This window comes from Amphimedon queenslandica, unplaced genomic scaffold (genome assembly GCF_000090795.2).
Source record: "Amphimedon queenslandica unplaced genomic scaffold, v1.1 AMPQUscaffold_13255, whole genome shotgun sequence".
NCBI classification, from domain to species: Eukaryota; Metazoa; Porifera; class Demospongiae; order Haplosclerida; family Niphatidae; genus Amphimedon; species Amphimedon queenslandica.
The window spans coordinates 124,499-135,665 of NW_003546509.1; the positions used below are offsets into that span (position 1 = coordinate 124,499).

The 11,167-nt window shown below is 33.2% G+C and overlaps 1 protein-coding gene across 1 annotated transcript in view; it reads left to right on the plus strand.

Moving 5' to 3' along the window:
• Positions 1-11,164, plus strand: part of LOC105313649 (fibrillin-2-like) — a gene marked incomplete at its 3' end in the record, with an annotated part of 29,005 nt that extends 17,841 nt beyond the window's left edge. Inside the window, exons 54-85 of the mRNA XM_019999576.1 lie at positions 5,707-5,823; positions 5,879-6,001; positions 6,057-6,179; positions 6,228-6,350; positions 6,398-6,520; positions 6,571-6,690; positions 6,739-6,864; positions 6,919-7,044; positions 7,093-7,215; positions 7,262-7,378; positions 7,422-7,547; positions 7,593-7,712; positions 7,755-7,880; positions 7,935-8,060; positions 8,109-8,231; positions 8,279-8,395; positions 8,440-8,565; positions 8,611-8,730; positions 8,773-8,898; positions 8,952-9,077; positions 9,126-9,248; positions 9,295-9,411; positions 9,462-9,572; positions 9,620-9,742; positions 9,795-9,917; positions 9,965-10,087; positions 10,137-10,256; positions 10,305-10,430; positions 10,479-10,601; positions 10,651-10,746; positions 10,924-11,046; positions 11,097-11,164. Coding sequence (XP_019855135.1) covers positions 5,707-5,823; positions 5,879-6,001; positions 6,057-6,179; positions 6,228-6,350; positions 6,398-6,520; positions 6,571-6,690; positions 6,739-6,864; positions 6,919-7,044; positions 7,093-7,215; positions 7,262-7,378; positions 7,422-7,547; positions 7,593-7,712; positions 7,755-7,880; positions 7,935-8,060; positions 8,109-8,231; positions 8,279-8,395; positions 8,440-8,565; positions 8,611-8,730; positions 8,773-8,898; positions 8,952-9,077; positions 9,126-9,248; positions 9,295-9,411; positions 9,462-9,572; positions 9,620-9,742; positions 9,795-9,917; positions 9,965-10,087; positions 10,137-10,256; positions 10,305-10,430; positions 10,479-10,601; positions 10,651-10,746; positions 10,924-11,046; positions 11,097-11,164 — 3,833 coding nt within the window. The remainder of the gene's footprint in view (positions 1-5,706; positions 5,824-5,878; positions 6,002-6,056; positions 6,180-6,227; positions 6,351-6,397; positions 6,521-6,570; positions 6,691-6,738; positions 6,865-6,918; positions 7,045-7,092; positions 7,216-7,261; positions 7,379-7,421; positions 7,548-7,592; positions 7,713-7,754; positions 7,881-7,934; positions 8,061-8,108; positions 8,232-8,278; positions 8,396-8,439; positions 8,566-8,610; positions 8,731-8,772; positions 8,899-8,951; positions 9,078-9,125; positions 9,249-9,294; positions 9,412-9,461; positions 9,573-9,619; positions 9,743-9,794; positions 9,918-9,964; positions 10,088-10,136; positions 10,257-10,304; positions 10,431-10,478; positions 10,602-10,650; positions 10,747-10,923; positions 11,047-11,096) is intronic.
• Positions 11,165-11,167: the final 3 nt, after the last annotated feature.

Here is an 11,167-nt window from a genome sequence, read left to right on the forward strand (position 1 = left end):
GTGAGTATGAGAGCTATTCAGAGGCAGCTTATTTGACAGTTTATAAAGCCAGTATCAGTACTCTTAATTACCCTCTTCATTTCTTGATGGTGCGTATAAACAAAAATCCTAAAGTGACTACTGATAGCATCGAATCAGTACATGACATATTGAAACATGACTTCTTGTATAACTACACTACAAAGAATGAAATCAGTATGAACTACATTGACATGATGTATGGCTCTGGCAACAGAACTCTTGATGTTTTTACTAGTTTCTTTTCTAAATTTAATTATTCTCTTTATACCACAATATCATGTCAAGGCAAAGACCTCCTTCCTTATGCCACTTTATTAAGAGAGAGCACAACAAACTTCCAATATGAGTTACCAAACATCAACTTTTTTATCCATGACATGCTTTATGTTGCTGTCAAAAGTTCATTATTTGTGAGTGATCTTGAGTATATTTGTCCTCCTGGTAGAGGTGTTCTTGATGGAAATTTTATATGCAGTGAGTTCAATACTAACTTTGCCATTTAGAATTATTGCCATTGTTATTAACTAGTTGATTGTTCTATTGGAATGTACTCAAAACTTGACGAACAAGCCACACAGTGTAAGCCCTGCAGTAAAGGAACATATGGTGTTGATGTGGCTCAGAATGAATGTGTTTCTTGCCCACCTGACACAAGTACAATTAGTAGTGGAGCTACATCAATTAATGACTGCTTTGGTAAGTAGATGTGGGTATTTAGTATTAAGTTTAGCTATAAATGCATATATTTATTTAGGCCGTTAAAAATCTATAACACTCAAGAACATGCATGCAACATAAAAGATGTATTAGATAAAAAAATTGAGAATTCTTTTTGAGTCATTTATGTAATAGTACAAGGTCATGCCAAATCCTAAGTGCTGGGCAACTTAAAAAAATTTTTTAAATCCAACTTTGATTGGAATGATTTAAAATTTTCTACAGAACACATTTGTATCAAGAATGATATAAGGTGGTAAATTGTAAATTATGTCTGAGTGATTTTTGATTAAATTTGGCTGATAACCTGATTTTTGAGCAACTTTAAAAAAATTTTAAATATCTAATTTTGATCGGAACAGGCTAAAATTTTCTACACAACATAAGTACATGTATACATATCCAAAATTTATTAAAATTGTAAATTCTCTTTTAGTAATTTTTGGTTGATGATCCTGTACTATAATAGGGTTTTTGACCCAATTTTGGAGCAATCAAAAAATTTGTAAAAAATCCAATTTTGATTAGAATGAGCTAAAATTTTCTACACAACATAAGTACATGTATACGCATCAGAAAAAATTATAAAATTGGTAAATTCTCTTCTAGTGATTTTTGATGAAATTTGGCCGATAACACTGTACTATAGTACAGGGTTTTTGACCCAATTTTGGAGCAATTTAAAAATTTTGTTAAAAAATCCAATTTTGGTTAGAATGAGCTAAAATTTTCTAGACAACATAAAAATATGTATACGCATCAGAAAATATTATAAAATTGGTAAATTTTTTTCTAGTGATTTTTGATGAAATTTGGCCAATGACACTGTACTATAGTACAGGGTTTTTGACTCAATTTTGGAGCAACTTAAAAAAATTTGTAAAAAATCCAATTTTGATTAGAATGAGCTAAAATTTTCTACACAACATAAATACATGTATACGCACCAGAAAAAATTATAAAATTGGTAAATTTTCTTCTAGTGATTTTTGATGAAATGTGGCTGATGACACTGTACTATATAGTACAGGGTTTTTGACCCAATTTCGGAGCAACTTAAAAAATTTGTAAAAAATCCAATTTTGATTAGAATGAGCTAAAATTTTCTCCATACATAATATGTTTCAGAAAAAAGTATAAAATGGTAATGTTTTCCTAGTGATTTTTTATGGAATTTGGCTGATGACCCAACTACCATTTCAATTTTGTTGTAATGATTTAAAATTTGATCTAAGGATCCTAATAGTAAACACAATTGTAATTACAATTACTAGCAATTCCGTTAGTGCAATAATTTTTAAATAGAGTTGTGTCCTCCTGGTAACTATTCTTTGACTGGACTTGTTCCCTGCTTGCCTTGTCCTCCTTTCACTTACACACTAAGCAAAGGCTCAGTGTTTTGTACTATGTGTGATGAGAATGATGCTGCCAACATTACAAATTGCATTTCAGAAATAAGCTCAATGCCTTTGTCCTCAACGATATCTTCCTTCTTATTGGTGCCTTCAAAAAGTATGTGACACTATCCAATAACTATACAAATTACTATCTTATAAACACAGGTAACCTTCCTCAAGAACCAGAGGTAGTGAGAGAACTTTTCAAGTTTGACTTTACTGTAAACATCTATTTCATTTATATAGGATGATTCTGATAGTGATACTGCTGAATTATTATTCATAGTTAGTTTTGTAGCAGTTGGACTATGTAAGTGCATGCATATTGTACTCTCTATATTTGTATTTATGTATATATTTCTCTGTTATTTTTATTGTAGCTATAATTCTGTTTATTGGAATTGTTTCAACTATCATAATCTATCGAAAAAAGAAGAAGCCTTCAGAACTTAGAATGCAACACTCGTCACCTTATGGCAGCATTAATCCATCAGCTATAGTGATTAGTAACCCACTGTTTGTTCCCAAGTCTCGTGGGGAGAATGAAAGGTTAATGAGATAGAATATATGCTACTATTATATATTATGATATTGTAGGCTTCCTAATCGTAATGTTGTTATGAATCCAATATTTGAAGAGCAAGACTCTGAGAGTGTCAATGAAGTTGAAGCTGAGAGTGATAGTATCAGTTATGCAGATGTGATAGATCCAAACTTTATCAGCCAGTCAGAAGATTTTGAGCCTTTATATGATAGGGTTGAATCAAAACAGAAATTCCAGCCACATGATCAACACACTGCATCGGACAATGACAGTTTTCATTTGGATGATTTCACTCTTTACTAAAACTATAAGTTACAAGAATAATATTGTGCTATGATTTTAAAATCTGTGTTAATTGTTTTTTGCATAATTTCATAGATATTAGAGCTGGCTCTAATATCTATGATAAATTTAATTACTGCATTAACTGCAGTTTGCTAACTCACTGAATGATTAAAGTGATATTGTTTTTATGATTGTTCAATGTTTTATATATTTTTGTATAATTACAAAATATGCATGCCAATAAATGGTCATCCCTCATGTTATTTTTAAGCCCCTACATTGGCTACTCAGGCTGAGCCTGAGATCACATGTGAGCACGTGGTCATGGTTTAACCACGCCCTGTACTATGTATACGCCCATTTGATTTTGATATCAGCTAAGTACAGGACCTTTCTCCACTCTTGGTCTAAGGCATGGATGGCTTAAAAGTCTCGTTGCTAGCCTTTCTTTTGTACGTTGCTGTAATATGCTATGTTCAAGGATCAATTTCAGTGTAAGAAAATACCTTTTCAGTTGACTTAACTTACCAAATCATTTTCTACGATATTTTGTAGTCCATCATGCAACGAGACACAGTATCAACAGAATAATGTCACCGTCAGTTTGAAACACGCATACGAAGTGTACTACATAGAATACATTTTGGGAAAGCCGACACTAATGAGTTTTACAATGTAAGAATAAGTATAAACTATTCATAGCTGATGGCCTATCAGAGCTCTTGCGTGGCACAGCCGGCAAATGTCATCAATAGGGGTGGTATGGGGCTATATGACTGTCCGCCATGTTAGGTAGCAAGAATGTGCACAGAATGAATGGATACAGAAACAAACTATGACTTGCCATTGATGAGATATTATACTTGGCTGTAACTAGGGTTCTTCACTCAATACTATAATCTCCTACCTTAATTGCTTTATAATGAATACATATGTGTGATTGAGTGTGGACATTTGCTCCAATTTCGCAACATTTATTGTTACATGCATTGATTGCGTATATATTCCATTGACTTCTGTATAAACTATGTTACATCAACTTGCATGCAACAATAGTTGCGTTGTGTATTTAGTGCTTTATTCAAAACTGTAACTTGACTTTGTCTGCTTTTGTATAACTTTATGTTGTTCTGCTCCCTTTCAAATTGGTTATTTGAACATTAATTCCACATTGAATATTACTTTGCAGGTATACAACACTCTATAAGACAATACTTCAAAACCAGACGTACTCAGTCTCTGTTTGCTGTGATGGCTATGTAGGAACACACCCAAATTGTTCACGTAAGACACTGAAATTTAATGTAAGTTTAGTTTTTTACAGCAAGCTGTTCTGATACCTGTGAGGCTAACTGTACTAGTTGTGCTTCACCAAATAACTGTAGCTCCTGTAGTCCTGGTTGGACTGGTACTGACTGCTGTACAGGTAACTACTACATAGTTTATTATAAAGTTCGCCTATACTGCTTTGTTGATATTCCCTGCCTTTTGTGTGAAATATTTTGGCAGTGTAAACTAAAGTTTTTTACTTAATTACCAATTTTAACTTTTAGATATCAACGAGTGCTTAAGTTGTATAAATGGAGGGTGTGAATATCAGTGTACCAATACAAACGGAAGCTATTACTGCTCCTGTCCTGATGGTTATAGTTTGTATAATTCAACTGGATGTGAAGGTATATTAAGCTTGGTTTTATTCTTTTCAATAAATGCTTCGGCATTGATGCATATTGCTTTATATGCAATAATTCTGTTTTGTATCATCATCTTGCTTAAGATATGAACCAGTCTTTATAGTAGAGCGTCTTGGATTATTTAATATACATTTTAGATATTAATGAATGTGCAAGTAATAATGGTGGCTGTGATCAGCATTGTCACAATACTGCTGGAACCTATTCCTGTAGCTGTGATTCAGGGTATAACCTTGCCAGTAATAATCATTCATGTGTAGGTAATGTGAAATATTTAGTGGCTGTGTTAAATTGAATATATTATATATTTTCATTTGCAACTTACTTCTTGTTGCATAGAATTTATTTGATTTATAAAGAGAATAATTATCAAATTACATTCATGACTTTGTTGTTGCATTATTTAATGAAATTCATATCATTGAATTATCATGCCATTACATTTTTAAAATTCACGATTCTTTATGAATTAGAATGGAATGTTAAGTGTTTGACCCTACTAGTATTAATAGTACATCCTTTTCTAGATATTAATGAATGCACTGCTGGTACTGATAGCTGCCCCGACTCTCATTACTGCCATAATGAAATTGGTAGCTACAATTGTAGCTGCAGGCCTGGCTATGAGCTTCTACTTGATGGAATAACATGCCGAGGTTTGTAACATCTTTCAATAATACTGCCTTAATATTTTTAATCCAAAGAAATAAATGAGTGCACTGAACAACACAATGGAGGTTGTGATCAAAATTGCATTAACACACCTGGCAGTCGAAAATGTCAATGCAATACTGGTTACACACTAAATTCAAATGGATATGATTGTGATAGTAAGCTCTTTCATTCTATTGTATGTTAATTCAGTGAATGATACAGATATCAATGAGTGTCTCAATGGATCAAGTGGATGTGATCAAGTTTGCCATGACACTGATGGTTCATATTACTGTACTTGCAATGATGGATACACACTGGATAGTAATGAAAGGAGTTGTACTGGTAAACATACAAAATAAATTACTTTATGATTAACTCAATTATGATGTAGATATCAATGAATGTGATGATCACAATGGAGGTTGTGAACACAATTGTAAGAATACAATTGGCAGCAATGAATGCTCTTGTAACACTGGATATTTGAAATCTGAACAGCATTGCTCTGGTACTAAAGTTGTAACTATTACTAATAATTGCTCATATAATATAATTTATCACAGATATTGATGAATGTAGCACTAGCAATGGTGGTTGTAATGACACGTGCATCAATACAGTTGGAAGTTACTATTGTACCTGTAGTACTGGGTATACTCTTCTTCAAAATGGAAAAACTTGTCGAGGTATGTGGTAGATGTTCCAATAAAATTATTTTATGTACTTCTGCATGATATCAAGAAAATAATGAGTGTCTGACTAATAATGGTGGCTGTACTCAAGTATGTACTAATACTGCTGGTAGTTACAAGTGTAGCTGCAATACTGGTTACTATCTGTCTGGTAATGGAAAAACATGCAATGGTAAGCCTATCTAATACATAATAGTAAAAAGCAGCTCTCTTTTGATAGACATCAATGAATGTGCAACTAACAATGGAGGTTGTGAGCAAGTTTGTAATAATACAATTGGAAGCTATTCTTGCTCCTGTAATACTGGTTATACATTAGATAGCAATCAGAGAAACTGCACTGGTATGAAGCTATTTCATAGTGCTAGCTAGTCATCAATATAATCATAGATACTGCTGAATGTAATTCCAACAATGGAGGCTGTGAAGATAACTGTGTGAATACAGCTGGTAGTTATTACTGTACTTGTGATACTGGTTTTAGTCTCAACAGTGACCAACACAATTGTGACAGTATGTAACATTAAAATTAGAATGCCAAAAAGTTTTATACATGTACATAGATATCAATGAGTGTAATCAAGGTAATGGAGGGTGTGAACACACTTGCACTGACACTGTTGGAAGCTTCACTTGTTCTTGTAATACTGGATACCAACTAATGGAAGAACGATATTGTTCTGGTAAATTATTATCTCTTTTTCTAATGTCAATGTAATTGTAATATATAGATATTAATGAGTGTAATTCTAACAATGGAGGATGTAACCATACTTGTGTGAATACAGTTGGTAGTTATGTTTGTCAGTGCAATTCAAGCTACACACTTAGTGACAGTGACCACCATAGTTGTATAGGTAAGTTATTAATGAATGACATTGTGAAAAGTATAGTTGTTTAATTTTTACTAGATAATGATGAATGTAGTACTAACAATGGAGGTTGTGATCACATTTGCATTAACACGCCAGGCAGTCAAACTTGTCAATGCAATAATACTGGCTATACACTAAATTCAAATGGATATGATTGCGACAGTAAGTTCTAAGTATATTTTATGTATCTTTAATTAATAAGTGATATAGATGTTAATGAGTGTCTTAATGGATCAAGTGGATGTGCTCATAATTGCCATGACACTGATGGTTCATATTACTGTTCTTGCAATAATGGATACACCCTGGGTAGTAATGAAAAGAGTTGTAATGGTAAGTCCACAAAATTAAAGTACTTCAATTTACCTATGGTTTATAGATATCAATGAATGTAACACTAACAATGGAGGCTGTGAACACAATTGCACAAACACAATCGGTAGCTATGAATGCTCTTGCAGAGTTGGGTATTTGACCTCTGGACAGCATTGTTCTGGTACTAATATTGGCCAATATTATATGTGATATAATAATTACAGATATTGATGAGTGTAGCACTAGCAATGGTGGTTGTAATGGCACATGCATCAACACAGTTGGCAGTTATTACTGTACCTGTAATTCTGGTTATACTCTCAATAACAGTGACGAACACAATTGCGACAGTATAGTAATATAATCATAAAACATACATAAACTTGTTTACATAGATATCAATGAGTGCAATCAAGGTAATGGAGGGTGTGAACACACTTGCACTGACACTGTTGGAAGCTTAACTTGTTCTTGTAATACTGGATACCAGCTAACAGCAGGAGGACATTGTTCAGGTAAACTATAAACTTATTTCTAATGCTACTACATTAGTATAGATATTAATGAGTGTAATTCTAACAATGGAGGATGTAACCATACTTGTGTGAATACAGTTGGTAGTTATGTTTGTCAGTGTAATTCAAGCTACACACTTAGTGACAGTGACCATCATAGTTGTATAGGTAAGACATTAATGAATTACATTGTAGCAAGTATAGTTGTTTAATTTTTACTAGATAATGATGAATGTAGTACTAACAATGGAGGTTGTGATCACATTTGCATTAACACGCCAGGCAGTCGAACTTGTCAATGCAATAATACTGGCTATGCACTAAATTCAAATGGATATGATTGCGACAGTAAGTTCTAAGTATATTTTATGTGACTTTAATTAATGAGTGATATAGATGTTAACGAGTGCCTAATTGGATCAAGTGAATGTGCTCATGTTTGCCATGACACTGTTGGTTCATTTTACTGTACTTGCAATGATGGATACACACTGGATAGCAATGAAAGGGGTTGTATTGGTAAGCCCACAAAATGGAAGTACTTCAATTTACCTTATGGTTTATAGATATCAATGAATGTAACGCTAACAATGGAGGCTGTGAACACAATTGCACAAACACAATCGGTAGCTATGAATGCTCTTGCAGAGTTGGGTATCTGACCTCTGGACAGCATTGTTCTGGTACCAATAATGGCCAATATTATATGTGATATAATTTATTACAGATATTGATGAGTGTAGCACTAGCAATGGTGGTTGTAATGGCACATGCATCAACACAGTTGGAAGTTACTATTGTACCTGTAATTCTGGTTACACTCTCAATAGCAGTGACCAACACAATTGCGACAGTATACTGATGTGATTGGTAAACATACATAAACTTGTTTCCATAGATATCAATGAGTGTAATCAAGGTAATGGTGGGTGTGAACACACTTGCTCTGACACTGTTGGAAGCTTCACTTGTTCTTGTAATACTGGATACCAGCTAACAGCAGGAGGACATTGTTCAGGTAAACTATAAACTTATTTCTAATGTTACTGTATTAGTATAGATATTAATGAATGTAATTCTAATAATGGAGGCTGTAACCATACTTGTGTGAATACAGTTGGTAGTTATGTTTGTCAGTGTAATTCAAGCTACACACTTAGTGACAGTGACCACCATAGTTGTATAGGTAAGACATTAATGAGTGACATTGTGACAAGTATAATTGTTTAATTTTACTAGATAATGATGAATGTAGTACTAACAATGGAGGTTGTGATCACATTTGCATTAACACGCCAGGCAGTCGAACTTGTCAATGCAATAATACTGGCTATACACTGAATTCAAATGGATATGATTGCAACAGTAAGTTCTAAATATATTTTATGTGACTTTAATTAATGAGTGATATAGATGTTAATGAGTGTGTCAATGGATCAAGTGAATGTGCTCATAATTGCCATGACACTGATGGTTCATATTACTGTTCTTGCAATGATGGATACACACTGGATAGTAATGAAAAGAGTTGTAATGGTAAGTCCACAAAATGAAAGTACTTTAAATTTACCTTATTGTTTAGATATTAATGAATGTAACAGTAACAATGGAGGTTGTGAACACAATTGTAAGAACACAATTGGTAGCTATGAATGTTCTTGCAACACTGGATATTTGAAATCTGGACATCATTGCTCTGGTACTAATAATACTACTATTAATAGCATATATGATAAAAATTTATCACAGATATTGATGAGTGTAGCAGTAGCAATGGTGGTTGTAATGGCACATGCATTAACACAGATGGAAGTTATTATTGTAGCTGTAACTGTAGCAATGCTCTTCAAACTCCTGAAGGTATGTATTATTATGCTCTAATAAAATTAATGTTTATGTTACTTCAGATGAAAATGAGTGTCTGACTAATAATGGTGGCTGTTCTCAAGTATGTACTAATACTGCTGGTAGTTACAAGTGTAGCTGCAATACTGGTTACTATCTGTCTGGTAATGGAAAAATATGCAATGGTAAGCATATCTAATACTCAATAATTTCATTGAGTTCGTTTTAATCATATAGACATTAATGAATGTGCAACTAACAATGGAGGCTGTGGACAAGTATGCAATAATACTGTTGGAAGCTATTCTTGCTCTTGTCACACTGGCTATACATTAGACAGTAATCAGAGGAGCTGTACTGGTATGAAACTATTTCATAATCTATAGCTATAGATACAAATCTTATAGATATTGTTGAATGTGATTCCAACAATGGAGGCTGTGAAGATAACTGTGTCAACACAAATGGAAGTTATTACTGTACTTGTGATACTGGTTATACTCTTAACAGTGACCAACACAATTGTGACAGTATGTAACAATCAAGGAAAAATGCAAAAACTTGAGCGTGTTTCCATAGATATCAATGAGTGCAATCAAGGTAATGGTGGGTGTGAACACACTTGCACTGACACTGTTGGAAGCTTCACTTGTTCTTGTAATACTGGATACCAGCTAACAGCAGGAGTACATTGTTCTGGTAAACTATAAGCTTATTTCTAATGTTACTGGATTCACATACTTATAGATATTAATGAGTGTAATTCTAACAATGGAGGATGCAACCATACTTGTGTGAATACAGTTGGTAGTTATGTTTGTCAGTGTAATTCAAGCTACACACTTAGTATCAGTAACCATCATAGTTGTATAGGTAAGACATTAATGAGATACATCTGTAGTGTTTTGAAATTTATATTAGATAATAATGAATGTAATACTAACAATGGGGGTTGTGAACACACCTGTACTAATACTCCTGGTAGCTATATATGTTCCTGTAATACTGGCTACACTTTAGATCTTGATGATAGAGGATGCTCACGTAATAATATTAAATTTATAATGCATAAATTTTTCATTTTTTATTGTAGCTGTTTGTGATGATTCCTGTCATCATTGTACTTCATGTGATTCTCCTAATTCATGTAATTGTCTTAATGGATGGACTGGCAGTAACTGCTGCACAGGTATTGCATGACCTTGTATATTCATGTTACATATGCTATTTATAGAAGCAGTTGCTACTGCAGTTGTTCCTATAAATAGCCTATGACCTAAGGCCACTTTCAGTACATGAATTTAATTAAAATTGTGCACAAATATGTAATGAATTACTAAGCATTTTGGTCACTTTACCTTTTTAGATATCAATGAATGTCTGACTAATAATGGTGGTTGTGCTCACAATTGTACTAATTATAATGGTACCTATGGATGTTCCTGTGCTACAGGATACACACTGAGTGCTAATGGAAAATTATGCATTGGTTAGTGAATACAATACATTAGTTCATTAATAATTCACTTAATAAATTAGATAATAACGAGTGTTCAAGTGATGATACTAATGAGTGCAATCAAATATGCAGTAACACTCCTGGATCATAT